The following is a 17,555-nucleotide window of genomic DNA, read 5'->3' on the forward strand; positions in this document are numbered from 1 at the left end:
TGATGTGCCTTCGTCACTGGCAGCATCATCTTCAGCCCCCATCATGTGAGTTTCTCTCCTATTCTTTAAAGAGTGATACACATAAACCATCTCTCTGCGAATTTCATCCTATGAGAGAGCAAGAAGAAATTAGTTGTATAAGGTCCATACATCATTATCAAATCAATCATGCAAGCGACAATAATACCATCTGCTTAATTATGGAATCCACTTAAGGATCAATTAAAGCAATTCACCTTCCTATTGGAGTGACAGATCAGCCTTCTACTACAGAAATTTGTGCCTCTGCAGAACGTTTAAAAAAAAAATCCCCCAGCCTTTGATCTTCTGCCTTAATGCTGCCTCTGGTAGACTCACAAAATTGACGCTGTACTGTGGCACTTATTTTGTTTTATTAAATTATGCAATTTAAGGTGCACATCATAGAATAGCTTAATAGAGGAACAGGTATCACTCATTTTCTGTTATGCTACTGATCTATGTCATGAAAATCATGTGCCTACATCATTCCTTGGTCAAAGCTATGCAACCTAATTCAGAGTTCTGTGGGCTGGCCTCACTCAAAATTTGCAGACACAAGTCTTGCATACCTGCTGTCAGTGAGGGTTTAATCTGTCTGAAGGAACCACAGAACAACTGCAAAAAAACGTTTCCAAAATCCCACACATTCTCACAGTGATATGCACGCAATCAAAACTGAGAAGAAGAGAAAAAGGAATAATCTGAAAGTTGATCTACAATCTTCTTACAGGCAAACATTTTATGTAAAAAAAAATTGTGGTTTTTTTTTTTTTTCCCAAGATTGCCCGTAGTTTGTTTGGTTTTTTTTCAGCAGGACTAAAAGGCACTTCTACAAGCAAAAAAAAACTAAATTCTAAAATTCCGGAGCTGTCACTCAAGCAGTCATTCTCCAATAACATTCTCAAATTCATAAGAACAAACCTGCATAGCTAAGACACAATCTGGACACAGTGTAATCCAAGCCATCATCTACTTTGTGGAACCAATTTGTAGACACTGGCACCAGTTTAGACAAAGATAACTTGGGGGGGGGGGGGGGGGGGGCAGGATGTAGACAATGCAAATGCAGTCAGCAACAGCTGCAGCCAAGAGAATTCCCTCTCTTGAGTATTTTTTTTAAGAACCTGTTTATGCACTTGAAAACAAGGAATAAAAATAAATAAAACAGGTGTCAAGAGCTCTAGAGACCATTTAGTAGTTGTAATGATCTAGCCCATCTAATCCCTGATAAAAGCCAGGCAGCTACCATACAGAATCACAGAATAATTTCAGTTCTGTATATCTCCTCCAAAAGGCACAAACATGCTGTATTACAACAAACAGCCCCATGATCTCAGAGCAAATCCTAACACGATGTGGGATCCAACTAAGGACACTGCAAGGCCATTTTAAGGCCAGCACAACAGAGCACTAACGCTCCACACTGTGCCAACACCAACTCCCCAAGCATATGGGAATGGCTTTGTTATACTTACAGCATTCTCTTGATCTGGCTCCACAGTAATTACAGCATGATCTCTAAATTGCAATTTGATTTTGCTATCCAATTTTGGCAATTTCCCACCTAAGGAAAACAACAAAAAAAACTCCATTAGAAAGGAAGGAAACCAGACAACTGGGGCAAATTGGCCCTGTTCTGCACCACCCACTCTCTTTATGCCTGGATTTTTGTTAGCCTACATTTCAGCATCCACACATTCTTAAACTCAGGGCGGGGGGGTAGTTATAACAACAAGCTGGGGCATAAGGACAATTTCTACCAGTTAAGCATCCTCAGTACACGCTAGTTTAATAAAACAGCCAAATTCAGTCTAGGATAACATTTATTTCAGTCTAAAAGCCCTGTCATCTCTTCCTCTAGACAGAAGGTATTAGTCAGTTGATGTGTGCAATTACACACATCATGCATAGCACGAAGCTGATGCTAGACCAGACTCTTTACATACCTTAAAATAATACAAAACAAAACAAAAAGTCATAAAATGCAGAGTTAGTAACAGCTCTACTGTCACATCAGCCAACTTAAAAATCTACCTGGCCTCAAAGAATCAGAGTCATTTCCCAAGCAAGGTGGCAACCGGTTCATAATGAAATCCTTCTTCATGTCAGCTGATCTCAGTTCTCTGGTGTTTTCCAGCCGGTCTGCAAGCATTCTCAAAATGCTACTCAGTTTTTTTGCCGGGTCAGCTATATCCACCTGCTAAATATTCACAAAGAGCAGTTCTCTCACATGAACCCAAGCTAAACAGAGTCCAGCACCGGTTTTCCCTTAGTCCCACCTACTTACCATAAGCAGTTGCCTTGGTATGCTTCTTCGCAGCGCCACATCTTCTTTTGCTGTGTCAAACACAAGGCCTGGAATTGCATCCAATAAGAAATCTCCCCAAGAGCTGTAGACCAGCAAGAAAAAAAGGATACATATTACCAAAACAGTTGTACTGAAATAAAACAGGAATACAGCTTCCCCTACCCACATCCTGCGCCATTACTACCTGGGAAAGCGTTAAGACTGACTTGGTGCGCCTTAACTGATGCCACAGGCTGGAAGCCTTAGTGCTCCAATGCCAGATCACTTCTGTTCCTTTGGCCCTTCCATTACTGCTCTGCAGTCTCATGCGATAGCTCGTTCTCAAACTCCAGCTGCATCCTCACTAGTTTTGCATCTGTGTCACTCCTACAGAGGGAAAGAACTGGCTTGAGAAGGGGCCAGTCTGTTCCGACTCCTGTGCCTGCCATCTACCAGTGAGTTCAGATTAAAACTGACCTCAGGAAATGAGGAAATTGCTATCAGTCGGAGCCATTACTACCCAATCACATGCATTTGTGGCCTCACTGCACACAGTAAGTGTGTTGGGTGCCTGTGAGATATTTTATATTGAAGGAGAAAATGCATCCAGGCTTATTCCACCCAACATGGGATCAGTTCTTACGTTTGCTATAAACTTAACTATGACCTCAGGAACAAGACCCCTATATTATCTTGGGGGGAGGAGGGGAGCATTAATGATACCTGGATAGCTAACGAGCGCCATGTATGTGTTTGTTTTGTGTTTAAGCCCCATTTTTAGTCTGAATAGTTTCCACACAAACTGGCTCTTGCTCTCTGTGCTTCTCTTCCCCAACTGCAAAAAGAAATTAGCTGGGGAGGGAGGATTACTGTCTAGCCTGTGTCAACCTCTTCAAGAGCGTGCCTCTCACACAAGACATCGTACAGTGCATGTATGGTCCGTCTCCTTACACCTCTCCCTCACAGGCTCACGTTATGGGCAAATGACCAGGACAAGCATCCAGTATCCAAGGCAGACTCCCACAAAACTGGGTCAAACAGCAGGGCTGGGCCCGGCCTCCAATGCACGTTTCAGTCTGTGCTCTTGTTCTCCCCCACTACATTCCCTGCTTTCAACACAGATCTCTAGACATTAACTCTAATAAAAGAAATGTATGACTTATTATAGTCTCATTTACACTTTGCATCTCCTCACCTCAGGTGTTGCTGCACTGTCAGCTACTCACTGGGAGGGAAGGATCCTGTGTGATAAGTGTAATTAGGCGTCTTATACTACTTTACTGTTTCCCTTTTCTTACCCCAAATCTCCACCTAGCAACAACTATTTCCAGCTACTCATAGCTTTGCCAAAATGCCCTGGTGAAAATGAACTCCTCCTCGTTTCTCTGCCTGCCTCAGGCTGGGATCTGACCCAGATGGACCTTCCCCCAGCACAGTGGAGTCCCTTCTGTTTCAGGGCCTAAAAATCTCTGAAAGTGCCATTTCTGTCAGCATCTCCTTCTTGCCTAGCTTTCTCTGCATGTGCTTCCAGGGTGGTCTCCAGGAGACCAATAAGGACTAACTGTTTTCAAAGAGCTCTTCTCAGTTTTCCAAAGAAATACTTCTAGACCATACTCGGCTCTACAAACCAAATCAAAGTACCAGCCTATGTTAGGATTTCTGCTTATTTTACATATGCTTGTGAAAGCAGATGCGGAGACAGGCTCTCACACCTCACTACCAAAAATCTTAATGAATGCGGGTCCCACTTTTGCTCCTAGGAAGAATAGCACTCTTTGAGCTTTTCTCTTTCCCTCGCCCCATTCTTACACAAACATCCAGGGAACATGCTCCCTGACAGTACCATTTCTCAAGTAACTCAGTGGACTGGCCTTTGACTTATGCTGTCACAGAGAAACTACCTTTATTCCACGCTAGCCTGTCAGATCTCCAGCAATCCTGTTGCAAGGAGCTGAGCTCCCGCCTCTCCAACACTACTTGACATACGATAGCCCTGTGAGGGCCAAGCTGGACAAACTCAGCTCTGCACATTCAGAAAGACTCCTGCACACTGATCTGTAAAGCAGCGAATCACTCCAGCACAGCCTCCCTCAGCAAGCTAAACTGCATTTTTCTAGTATCACTCTTCCATCAGTTTAGTATTCTAAATCAGGGATGAGACAAAACACCAGGTTAACGTGAAGAAAGTGATGGGACAAAAAAGGCAGAGGAAGGGAGGAGGAACAAGACCGTCTCTTTGGAGGCTGCTCACTCCTTATCAGCTTGGCTAAGTTTGATGGCACATCCAAAGTGGGCCAGCATTAATATTGCCTCCTGCATAATAAATGATTATGCAGGAGACTCTTTACAACAGCAGGCAACACTTGCAGAAAATAAGTTTTAGCCTTCTGAACAAAAAATAGAAAGCATGAACAAATTAAAATCAGCAGAACTTCACTCAATTTCTACCAAGACTCATGCCTTTGATCTTAACCCTCTCTCCATCTTGGAGGACAGGCCACATTAAAAGTTACCAGCAGTTCTGACATCCTAGGCTTCCACAGAACACTACACCTGGTGGTTAGGAATACGTCTTAGCATCATCTAGAATACATCCAAACCTGTTCCACCCTATTTTGTGGCTATGAGAAATCCTCCCCAATTCGTAACTCTGGCCAATGACTCAAACCCTGCATGTGAGAGGCTGATTAGGTGGTAGCAGCATTCCTCTGTGTGATGAAAACGTTTAAACGGACACTAGCAACAGATGTTTGTCTAAGGAACTCTGACCTGCATGCATGGGGTAGGCAGTGAAAAACCACAGGTGAGTAGGACGTATTTGCAAAGGGAGAATTTGCAGTAAATCAGTCAGAACAGGTGTGGGCGAATATCAAATGCAGGAGAGAACAAGATGAAAGGAATAACTCATGACTCATTGTTCATTCATAACCCAGAGAAGAACTTCAGCCGCTAGTGAGAGATTCTCAAACACAACAGTGAGTTTACAGCTCTAAGTTTATCTTCCATATTAAAGTCTACTACTAGTCAATGATAAAATAACCAAGTAAAAAGTGATTCTGTTTGCTGCAAAACCTTGCCAACAGTCTGCGTCCATCAACAAGTGATTCTCTCCCCTCCTTCGCCCAATCCCCAAAATTTCAATTACTCCTACATGAATAACATCTTAGATCTTGTTACTAATAGTGGGGTACTTCTGTGGTAGCCCATATCAGAAGATTAAATGAGGGGGGAAAAAAAATCCCCTACATATATTCCATTTCACCACATTTCTGAGGGGATGGCGATGCGCCCTATCCCAGTACTACCCACAGAAAATAAACAAAGACACAAGGGCTAAATAGACTGAACAGAGAAAAGAGCTAAGCAGAGCTCAATACAAAGTTTTGTTTTAACAACAGGACACGATCACCTCTTTGAAATGTCAGTTTTGGGTCTGTACTATTCACACATATACTTTGCAGAAGAAAGCCATTTTCAAGAAAGCCATACTATGAAAAAAAAAAAGTAAAGAATAATTACTTGTTTTGGTAAGTGCTGATGGTCACGTGTGTAGAGTGGGATACCCCAAGAGGCGTGTCAGCTTGGTGGATAGTCCCTCTTGGGAAGTACAATAAGTCACCTGGCTACAACAAAACAAAGAAGAATTGCTTATGTATTTAGGGCACCTGGTCAAACCTTACTGTACTGCTGTCAAAATACAGAAAATACTCTAAGGAGAAAAACTAACATTTCTGTAAAAATCACAAAATAGAGAGATCCTCCCTTGCATATTTTTGTAACATAAAACAAAGCACTCTGTGCCAGGAAGTCTGATACGTTGACCTTTCCATCTTACTGTTCCTGTTTATTATACATGTCTGAAAAAACAAAGCAAACTTTTAATATTATAAAACATGCACTTCCAACTCAGCTGCACACAAAGGATGAGGAGGCAGCTGAGGCAAACCCACTGACAACACAGCCAGCTAACAGAGGAGCAGGGCAGTGTGAACCCAGATTCCCTCAAAGGAAAAGTCCAATATTCCACAGAAAAGCCAAATACTCCATTTCAGACAACAGTATTGTTACATATTGCCATCTTTATGTTCAGTTTTGATACCTGAAAACCAAGTACAACCTTTCCTCTCTCTCTCTTTCTTCTCACCTATCTAAATGAAACCTCCACACTGATGAAAGCTCAGATTAGGAAAATCAAAACAAGAAAAGCGCACAGCAGACAAAATTGCCTTCAAGAAGGAAAGAACCACCCAGCATTTAAGAAACTCCACTACAGAAACATATTTTGGGCACAGTTCAGAACTGTGAGAAAACACCACTTCCAGAAAATGAGCTGCAATCTGAACGATCAAAATTTGCTGAAGTTAAGTTGCTGTTATTAATTAAGAGAGATACGTAAGCGGAATTGTAACTATCAGCATACTTACAGCTTCTCCTATAAACATCTACATAGGAGGATAGCACAGTCAAAGAGAAAAATCACAGAAAAAAGGAGAAATCCGATTCCATTTTAATCTTACTGTTCCTTCAATCTGGTTGGTTGCATCCCCTACTTACAAGAATCTACTCAACTGTTTAACACAGATGTATTTCAAGTGAATGCTACTTTTCACTGACTTAAAGGGTCTCTTCAGATTATGGAGCTTCACAAAACTTGGCAAGATCGTGTCTCTTCATCCATTTGAAAAAAGGTGCAGTGTCGTAGATCAGCTACATAAGATTTACTTGTTTTGAAGCAAGCTTCTCTTTGCCATTAATAAACTGCTTTATTTATCGGTGTAGGGACTAAATTAACTTCTTTAACTGCCCAGCCAAAACAAAGCACCTTTGGAGAAGAGCTTACCAAAGTATGATCACTGTTAGCATCATCTTCAACCCTCTTCCAAGAGTTACATCAATATGTAAGCACATTTCACTTCTTTTGGTGACCGATTAACCATTTAGGCTGTAAGGAAATAACCAACTAAGGGTACTTTGAATTCTCTTGCTTTGCTGAGTTTCACATCCCGAGCAAGAACTTTTACCAGACAAACCGGAGGGAGAGTTGCGTAGACGAAAGGGAAAACCCTGAACATCTACTACAGTGACAATGTAAACTGGTCTGCAAAACAAAGTATTTCATGCTGCAGCACGCCACGCATACCAGTAAGAAGCCAGGATCATTATTTTTCAAAACAGTCTTCAATGTTAAGTCCAAATCCTACTCATCTTATCTGCTTGGTAGTCTCACCAACCTCCTTATTCATGTGAGCCAGAAAGCTCAGCACTCTCATCAAGTAAAACAACCAGGTCCTTCTTAGACTCCAGGTTGCAGCACCCCAAGACAGAGAGGACAGAGCATCTCCCAAGAGGTATCATATGAATTACGATCATTTTGTCTTCTCTTTACCTCTGAATTGAGGCAGACAAGGGAGGGGATGCCAGCAAAATACATGGGAAATCATATATGAAGAAGGATAAATAGACAACTACCAATAAACTCTATGCTCAACACAGTAGCAAACCAGCCACGACCACAGCCTGTGGAAGAGTCACCAAGACACACTGTGGTCAGGACTGTATAAACCAACCAGTGTACCTGGCTGGTACAAGGCAGAGAAGCTACTGTGGCTCCCAGAACGGAGCAGCACTGTCTGCTGAAGTAGTAACACATAAAAGAGCATGGAACAAGCACCAGACAGTCTGCTGTCAGACGGCTTGCATTCACTAATCTTCAAGAAGTGCTCTTTTTTTAATTCCAAAAAACAGCCCAACATTTTTTATTGAGGGGAAGAGACAGGGAAATCAATACAGCAAGTAAAATGGGATTTAGTTCATGTTTTTGTCCAGCATGTCATGTATAATATTTAATTCTAATTCACGAAACAGAGACAAATTTCAGCAAATTGGTAAGTCTTACCGTAGAGATGGATTAGAGCATGTGACAGCCAAAATGTTTCATAATCATACTTGGAACCTATGCTTTTTCTACACAGAACTCCACAAAGGTGGCCAGTGATTCAGGGTACACAACTTAAAGAATATTGAAGAAATACCAGAAAGCATTGGTTTAGTGATTTCTAAGTCTATTATTTAATTACTAAAGCAAAAAGGATATCCTTTGATAAAGGACAGATTAGACAACCGTCACTCTAGTGATTTCTAGTTCTCAGTGTTCTGTACACCAACCCCACTCTCCCCTCGCCATCTTCGCAACCACAAGAATTCAGAACATTGTCTTCAAGAAATGGGCCGTTTTAAATACGACTACTTTTTTGGCAACTAGAGCCCAAAACAGGTAAAGCAATTACTATACCTTTAAAACAAATTCATGTGTTGGATTCCCAATCCTATCTTCCGATTCAATGTTATATTCCCGAGCTAAATGCACTGTCGGTTTATACAGTCGCCAATGCTTCTCACCTTCCAGCTGAAGTATAAACACCTGCAAAAGACCACAGGTCAAAATGCATAAGGAAGCCATCCTCCTACATTCAGCTACTCAGAAATTTCTAAGTCTTCTTATTACCTGGCAAGTCTGTGGAACCGTGGCAGAAATCAGAGACAGAAAGCTAACAGAAGCAACACTGGTTGCACTTCTGACAACAGAAGGAATAGATTTCATCTTCCCCGTTTCCAGCTAGTCCACAACACTGGAAAGAGGATTCCTCTTTACATTTGAACTATTTGGTTATGCTCCATTTATAGACAACAGAGAAGACTTAGGATAAAACAGATGACATTTCACAAGGTAGGCATTTGGAAATCCCTGTTTCTCCCCAGTAACTAAAGCAGCAGCTAAGCAATTAACTCAAATTTAACACCTGCCACATAGGTATTCAAAATATTAGGTGAAACAAGTCTCATCACCACCATTCACCGACGAACAGAGCATCAGAAATAACTAGGGGATGCCATGAGGAGTTGTGACATATGCCAGAACATGAAGGTTCTAGGACTGGCACGGCACATTATGTGTTCATCTGTGTTCATCATTATGTGTAATCTGTGTTCATTATGCAGCTGGAAAAACAGATTTGTGAACAACAAACAGAAAAAGAAACTCCAGATGTATTTAATGGAAATTTTTTTTTTTAAAAAGTGTCTTTTCCATTGCAACTTGTGTTTTTCTCCAATGCCTCTAAAATTCATTAGAAAACACATTTGAGTGATTTTTTCTTTTTTTGAAGTTAGATGGCCCAACTTCAGGTTCTCATTTTTAATGCACTGCCTGTTTGAGCGTTTCTTTTAGAAGCTCATTTAAACTGCATTGGGATTGCAGGGCTCCCTTATTCCCTTATTTTTGTTCCTAAAAACAACAGTACCAGCAAATGGAAACAAGCACAACCAGTCTGTTTCCAGTGTCTAGCTGAAGAAAGTGCATGCACTTGACGAAGGAAAAGGATTTCTGGATTCCTGGGCAATCTGAACGAAGTGAAAATGAAAAAAGCTGCTAGGAAGCTTCTGCAAAAATTGGAAAAACAAATTCTCCTTTCACCTAATGAAAGTGCCAGGCCTGGAAAGCACACTTAATATGATATTACGATTATACACCTCAGTACCTTTTCAGTAAAATTACAGAGAAAAAAATACTATTAAAAAACACTTGCAAACAGTTACTTTAAATTTCCAGTGGGGGCGGACCCCCACACATAAACACGTGTGCATACAGGTATTCACCCTGCTGCCACTAGCAAAATCCCACGCAGTTTCACACACAAGTTTGTGTTGGCCTACCTCAACATCGTCGTAGTGAGGGGGAAGGCCCTGTGACCCCTGAGGAGTAATGTAAACATTCGACCCAACCAGAGACCCGAAATAGCACTCCAGCTTCTCCTGAATCTTCCATAGCTCCTCCTTTAAAAAGAAATGATCATGTTACCACTGAGGTGCTCAGCCAGGCCAAGCTGCCTCCCAGCCCCCAGGCTCCATATTGCTCAGGAGGCTTTTCCAGTGAATTATCACATCCCCACAGAAAGAACAGGAAAACACAGTCTGGGAAGGGCAGATGCTCTGGATCAGGGTTAGCTGCCAAAGGAGAAAGATGCTCTTGCTGAAAAAGCCAGCACTGCAGAAGCAAACAAGATCTTCTATGAAAGTAATCAGTAAGCCAAGTCGTCCGGAAACAGTGTGGTGCCCCAATATGCTACACGGAGTTGACACTGCAATCTAAAAATGGCACAGGGAAGAGAACAAACAGCAGGGGTAGACAAACAAGAATATAAACGAGCCATCATCCCATGAACAGCAATACATCTTATGGCAATAAACACATGCAACACTCGCATTATACAGGCTAGCATCAAAGATGGCATGCAAAGGCCAGAGACCTTTTTCCAACAATATCAATTACAACAGAAATCAAGCAACGTCCTGCAGGTGCATAATCAGGGAGATAGCGTCTCCGACTTTTCTTTTTATATGCCCCTGATATTTTGCAGCACCCATATCAGGATATTAGGTGAAATAAGCCATACACTTAAGAGACATTCAAAGCAAGAACTTCTAGTATCTGTTTTTCAATCTACTAAAGTTACTTTGCTCCCTCCCAACTGAATATATTTTAAAATTTAAATTTTAACTGATGCATGCCAAAAGATGCTTTTAAAACACACGTCCAAAGCATAAACCAACTGAGGCACTTCATAAAAGATGCTGCCGAATGCTGGTAAGACTTCAGTCACCCTCCCTCCACTATCACTCATTTTTGTTAATACAGTTCGCAGAAAGGAAAAAAAAATACTTCTGTGGGCTAGCCCATAGAAGTTTTAAGTCATCTGCTACTTTTATCTAACCTGAATCGAAGTGCTGAAACACTGGGCTTTTCAAGAAAAACAGAGACTAATGCTTTAAGAAGCGTTACATTAAAATAATCTAATTTTCCAATGTTACAGCGCAGGTTGAGATAGTACAAAATACTGGAGGAAGAAGAGAGAAAAGAGACAAGAAACAAATCAGTCTCCCTGTTTTCCTTACTGCAGCAAAATATTTTAGGCCATTATTCAAGTCAACAAGTGATGTAAAGCAACCCCAGAACTCCCTGAACATTTCTGAAGAAGGTATCTTAAGCCTTGTACATTGAGCTATGAAATAGTCACATATTTACTACGGCAAGTCCAGGTCTAATAATCTTAACCCAAGTGTAGAAGGCAAAAGCTGTGAAGCTAAATCCCAACTCTCTCGAGTTTAACTTAGAAAATAATCAGCGCACACACAACACATGAAACAAGGCTGAGCTTGGCACTGCTCCTTGCCCCGACTGATTTCATTGTTTTTCTTTTTTCTCTCAGAACAGATTTTTTTCATTACTTCTCTGAATTTTGTTTTTAAAACATGTTTGTTTATTAATTGTTTAGGCATAGTCAAGAACAATCTGTACTCACCCACATCTAACACGTGACAGACACACTGAAGGCATGACTCTCGTATCAGCAGATGCCAACTACCAGAGCTGCACCAAGTGCAACTTCAGTACACTTTATGTACATTCAGCTCAGGCTCTAGATTTCAGCATAAACTATGCAATATTTAAACTTCAAATGCTGATGCCCCCACCACTAGACGTTGCAGCTACACTTGAACAGTGATCAGCCCATGATACTATACTTGGGACACAGTTGTACAACTTTGTAGTTCAATTGTGTTTGCACCACAAGACACAACTGGAGTACCTCCATTCAAGTAGCTGTTTGCATATGAGCCCTTTACACAACTGTACAGACACCACTGCCTCATTTTCAATACATGGAGACTACTAAAGCTTCAAAGAACAAGAGACAACAATCAGAAGTACAGCAGCTAAAACTGGGTGGTGTACTTCCATGTTGCAATTCAAAGTCAATCCATCTCCAAGACTGGTGGAGCGTCCTGGAAATATTTTACGTGATTTCACACCTTACTTTGCACTACAGGAAAGTGGTACAAAAGCTTGTATTTGCACAAGGGAACAAAACAAAATGGAGTCGAAGGGATAACTTAAGCAGACACAGTGGGTTACTCATCACCTTGGTGATGAGTCATCTTTTTTCCTAGTTACATGTGACAAAGCTTTTTTTTTTTTTTTTTTAAAAGAACACTTAATTTTACAGCGTAAGTCACATTTTGCTCTTACTGCAGAGCACTGAAACATGACGGGAGGGCAGAAGCATAAACCCTGTTTTAATCTACACAGTTCATGTAAAGGTTCCAGCAGGTCACTGATAGCTTCATCTCTGCCTCCAGTAAATCCAGCAGAGGTAGTGGCTATGTCTGGCGTGACTCGAGCAAAATAGACTAAGTTATACAACATGCATTATTTATATTCTAAAATGATGAAGTGATCCAACCTTAAATCTCTGAGGCTGATGAAATTGTACTGTTGCCTTTTTCTGGTCAAAATCCTTCTTCAGTTGCATGTAATTCACTTTGCCTTCTTTATTTAAAACCTTCTTTTTTCCATTCACACATCTGCAGATATTAATATCTCGGCCATAGTACAGACCTTGGCAGCACAGTTCCTTTAAGTCTGACAACTGGAACAGAGACCGGTAGTAGGCAGCCAGCAGAGGGTCATTTCTCTGAACAAGCAGCGGCTTTTGTTCCCAATACTCCCTGAAAAACATCTCTTCTTTGATAGGAGAGATCAAGCTTCCAAAGAGACTCTCTGGGCTCTCGTAACTCATAAACGATGGAGGACAAGCTGCTTCCACCTTTGGTCGTTTACACTGTATCTGCATTTCTTTTCCCTTTTCGATATGCTTCCCTCCTTTCTTGGGCATGTTCCTGTTCAAGGGGAGAGAGAACCAAAACAGTCAACTCGTAACACTAGCTCAAGAGCTCAGAGGCCCAGAGCAGCCCCTCTTGCCTTCTCCAGCTGAGTACAAGAGTGCACTGGGAGCAGCTCTGCTCATGCATGTCTCCCACTATTCATTCCAAGCAGCAGAAAAAAGACAAACCCCAGCAGGCCTCCATTCCTCTCTCAGACCTCAACAAACTCCAGAGGACTCTGTTGCAAGCTGCTGCTCGCAGAAGACCCAATCCCACAGCCCAGTTATACTAAAGAACACACGATGAAACGCAACCACCACGCTGTAGATCCTTATAAATGCAGGAATCCACACAAACATAGAACCAGTAATAGACAAAAGGCCTTAGAGACTCCTTTTTCCATAGGAATAGCCGCAGATTACTACAAAAGCAACTCAGATTTGAATTAGGAGACTTAATGATAACACAATCAGAAACTAGTTCTCTGTTACCCTTCCTTGAAATGCAGTGAACGCAGAAAAAAGCACAGCTAAGCCTTACGAATGACATTCCAGCAACAGCCAACTGGGGCAGGATGTGCAGTATTTCCAGTGCAGAAACCAAACAGTTAAAAAGGTATGGGGGCAGAGGAGGGCGAGCAGGCGCAAGGTTGAGGAAAGCACCCCTTTCAAGCTGGCTTATGTATTGCAAACCCACTGTCCTTTCTCAAGTCTTGGAAGTAATCACTTGTTTTGAGTATATTCAGAGCGTATATATTTATCATATACACATATCAGAGATACATTTATCATTGTATAAAACCATTCCACTTCGTTAAGGGCACTAATACCCATCATCGGCCATATCTCTGACAGCCAGGAAGATGTGCCCTTGGTGTTAGCACAACACACTGGAAGCACCAACATTCATATCGGATAAAGCAGCTATTACTACACAGGCCGTGCCAGGACAAAGCAACTGACAGGGTAAGCTACACCCTGCAACTACATAATAGCTCTACATAGTTAGAGAGTTTCCAAACTAAAGCAATACCTACCAGGAATGCAGCTACTGCAATGAGGGAACACTTCCACCAGTACAACAGTGTACAGTGAAGGCTACGCAAGGCTGCAGTGCACAGGAAACAAAGGGAAAGGGGTATGGCAACAGGGAGGACAAGTGAAAGGGCAGATCACTGTGAGGGAACAAGGCATATGCAACTGGAACCAGTGGGGGCGTATACGGGTCAGTTAGCAGGAGTGGTAACAGCAGCTTCCCAAGGAATAGAAAAACCTAAAGCAGACTCTCCTGCAGGTGGAGCAGGTATTAGGCATGCTAGATGACAGCACCTGCTTCAGGTCTCAGGCCCTGGGAACAGTTTTATGCTAAATTAGGTTGTGGTGCCAGGCATCTGATGATCCTCATCACGCTGCAGCAGAGTGACACACATCTCAGCCTCTGTCAGCGCCTCTGCACCGTGCTTTGGACAGCTAGGTTTGGCAAAAAACAAGTTTATAGAAGAGAGGCCTTCTCTCTTCCATAATTTTTAGGCCTTTCTGCTGATGCTATGCAGTTACACCAAAAACTAAAATTGGAAGGTGCTGTTTCCATCTCTGCAAAACAGTGACGCTTTGTGGTTTACATAGAACAAGAATTCTTTCATGAGAGTGCAGACATTTTATTATACAGATGGAAGTAACTTAGTTTGCTTTCCAGGTAGATAATATGCTTGCAAATCGTTATATAAAAACAAAAGTTAATTCACAAAGGGTTTGTCTGCCAAGTTCCCAGGAAGATCAAAATCCATGTAACAGTAGGTCTTACCCTATAGTACGTGCAAACAGAGTTGCATTAACTTTTAAGTCAACACCAACACTTCATCCCCCAGAGCAGACCAGAGCTCCTGTCAAAGGTGAAAAGCCTGCTCAAGAAGCTGAGTTAAACATGCAGGCAATGAGCCAGCACCAAGCTCTCTTAACACTGCAGCCTGCGCGCTACATCCAGGCTGGCTAACACAAACTGCTTCGCGGCTTGCCCGGGCAAGTTTGTGAAAGCCAATACACGAGGAGTTGGAGCATGCAGATGCTTTCATTCCGAAGTAAAAAGGACAGCTTTACTCCAGAAGTAAGTGATTTCATTTATTAAGATGATTTTACTTACACACATCCCTTACCATGAGAGATAAAACACTCTAGTTCTGGTATTTACAAACAGTATGAAGTTCTCCTATGTAGCAGCATGCAGCACACACTCTCTACTCCATAAACTCATAGGCAAGGTACTTCACTGGCTGTACTTGTATCAGCCTGTTCCTCAACAGCAACCTACAGTCATCTTAATCCAGCAGGAGGTAACACGTCCTCCCTCGCCTTCCTGAGAAGACAGACTGGCTGCAGCAAGCTACAGTTCTCAGTAAGGCAAGGGAGCGCTTAGAAAGATTGAAAATTAGTCCACAGTTACTAGCTAGCAAGATCTGAAGATGCTGCAAGATTGAGGTCTGTTACTGACATCCCCAAATGCCAGCAATGCATCATGCAACTAGACCCAAATTGCTGGTTTTGAGTCGTAGACCTACATCCGTCACATCAGCCTCTCAGCTCACTTGCAAAGCATTTAACAAAGTTAAATTCAGATACGTATTATTCAGAGACTGGGGTTTCATTTACGAACGTGCCGTTCTGTAGTGTTTTGCTGGTTTATCAGAACAATCAGGAAAAAACACAGCAAAGCACTGGACCTGCAGATGTTTCTGCTTCAGAGAGAAACAATTATATCACATCAGTATTTCTGAACTCACGCACCAGAAAGCATCTGTTCATGAGCTCAGGCTTCCAAGCCTAGGCCAGCGAACTGCAGGGAGACTCAGCTCCCCCCAAAAGCAAGGGGGAAGGAGAACAGCCACAGCCATTCCTAAGCCACGTGAGCCCCGCTGCTCCCCCTCACCGCAGCACCACGCCTGGTGGTCCTACTAAACTTCTTCCAGAAGGGAAAGCACAGAAAACTAAGCTCAAAAGCCAGCGGCAGATAATACGCAACGGCTCCTTCCTCGCAGCCAGCGCTCACGCCTGCAGCCAGGCTGCTGGGAGCGGCCAGCGCTGACACGAGGGGCCCCAAGCAAGTAACGACGACCGCGCGTTCAGAACATGCGGCCTTTGCAGTTCCCGGGGGCCTCGGCTTAGCGAGCTCCGAGCCAAACGGAGGACTCGTAAGGCACCTCAGCGTAGCTCCCCCGGGCCCCCTGGGGGTTGAGCCGCGGGGCCCCGCACCTCACGCTGCCCTCCGCACGGCCCCACGGCGCCGCCGCCGCCGCCTTCCCCGGGTGCCCAGAGCGCTCCAACCGCCGCCCCCCCGCAGCCCCGGCACTCACCCAGCGGAGCGGAGCGGCGCGGGGCGGGGCAGCGAGCGGCGGCCGTTAGGAAATGGCGGCGGCGCGCGAGGAGGCGGCCGTTGGCCAGGGCGGGGGGAGGGGGCGCGCTGCGAGGCGGCGGCACAGCGCGGGGTTTTGCCTTACGCCGCCGGCGTTGGGCGAGCGTTGCCAGCGCTGCGGTAGTGGTTGGTAAGCCGTCCCCGGGGCGGCGGAGGGCGTTGCTGAGAGGCGTCCTGCGCCGGCGGGCAGCGGAGTGCCTTGGTGAAAGCGGAGGGCTTGCAGCGCGTCCTGAGAGGGTCATTGACGAGGGTCTGCTTACGCAGGCTCCGAAACGGAGGAGAAAAACACATTTTTTCTAAGTGTCCGGTGTTGTTGGAAGTCAGATGAAAGAGAAAGACGGGACCCGTGAGGTGTGCCAGAAGGGAGTGCAAGAGCCCCCCTGAGTGAGAGGAGAAACATCCTGCCCTGGCTGGGGGAGACCTGGGTCTTGCCCCCATGCACCTGGAAAATCGAGGGCTTGTGAGGCCTCAGCGTGTTAAAATGAACCTTTGGTCTTACTGCCTGATGCCCAGCTAATATGCTACATGCAGTATTCGTGGATAAATGCATTTTACAGTGGTTAAGTTTGCTTTGCTAAAGTTTGCTGAGGATGAGGAAAGCTAATATGTCAAGCAGGAATGATGCTGACTAATACAGTATCAACGACTACCTTGTCCTTACTGTGGGCAGTTTAATGCTATTTAACCTGAGCAGAGAAAACACAGTGTCAGCCTTTTTTTTTTCTCCAAACACAGAAAAATTTCAAGCAATTGTAATCAAAACATAACCTGCCCAAGAACTGTTTCTTTTTCCTCTATCCAAGTTATTTAGTGTGTATACAGGAGAGGAAAAAAAAACCTCTTCCTTTGAAACCACAGGAAATTAAATGACGGTATTTCTCCACTAGAGTTATTGCATGGATTAAATTAGCAGATAAAACATGAAACCTTGTTATTTGTTTAAAGCTTTCCTGTGCTTAATAAATAATAGAATGCCTGGGTTTTAGCTGCGTTATTTTTTGTTCTCTTGGGCCAAAGCGTTGTTCCAGAACCCCCCCCTCAGGCTTACTATCCTAGAAGAAGTCTTTAGAATCCTCACTGCATATATGAAAACTGCTAGAAATATTTTTAGTTACCTTTA

General features: G+C 43.3%; 1 protein-coding gene across 4 annotated transcripts in view; it reads right to left on the reverse strand.

Moving 5' to 3' along the window:
- The window catches only part of RIOX2 (ribosomal oxygenase 2), an 18,637-nt gene extending 1,737 nt beyond the window's left edge, over positions 1 to 16,900 (reverse strand). The window contains exons 1-9 of one of the 4 annotated variants that reach the window (XM_068909314.1): positions 16,377 to 16,900; positions 12,610 to 13,045; positions 10,022 to 10,141; positions 8,601 to 8,729; positions 5,828 to 5,931; positions 2,309 to 2,411; positions 2,056 to 2,221; positions 1,497 to 1,585; positions 1 to 108 (exon numbers count right to left, since the gene is read on the reverse strand). The exon at positions 1 to 108 is cut by the window's left edge and continues 3 nt beyond it. In XM_068909314.1, the coding sequence (XP_068765415.1) occupies positions 1 to 108; positions 1,497 to 1,585; positions 2,056 to 2,221; positions 2,309 to 2,411; positions 5,828 to 5,931; positions 8,601 to 8,729; positions 10,022 to 10,141; positions 12,610 to 13,041 (1,251 nt within the window). In that variant the 5' untranslated portion in view covers positions 13,042 to 13,045; positions 16,377 to 16,900. Of the gene's footprint in view, positions 109 to 1,496; positions 1,586 to 2,055; positions 2,222 to 2,308; positions 2,412 to 5,827; positions 5,932 to 8,600; positions 8,730 to 10,021; positions 10,142 to 12,609; positions 13,046 to 15,810; positions 15,949 to 16,223 lie in introns of those variants that run through there. The other 3 variants (XM_068909325.1, XM_068909344.1, XM_009682738.2) reach the window with 3 other exon arrangements.
- Between the last annotated feature and the right edge of the window lie 655 nt (positions 16,901 to 17,555).

This window comes from Struthio camelus, chromosome 1 (genome assembly GCF_040807025.1).
Source record: "Struthio camelus isolate bStrCam1 chromosome 1, bStrCam1.hap1, whole genome shotgun sequence".
Classification (NCBI taxonomy): Eukaryota; Metazoa; Chordata; class Aves; order Struthioniformes; family Struthionidae; genus Struthio; species Struthio camelus.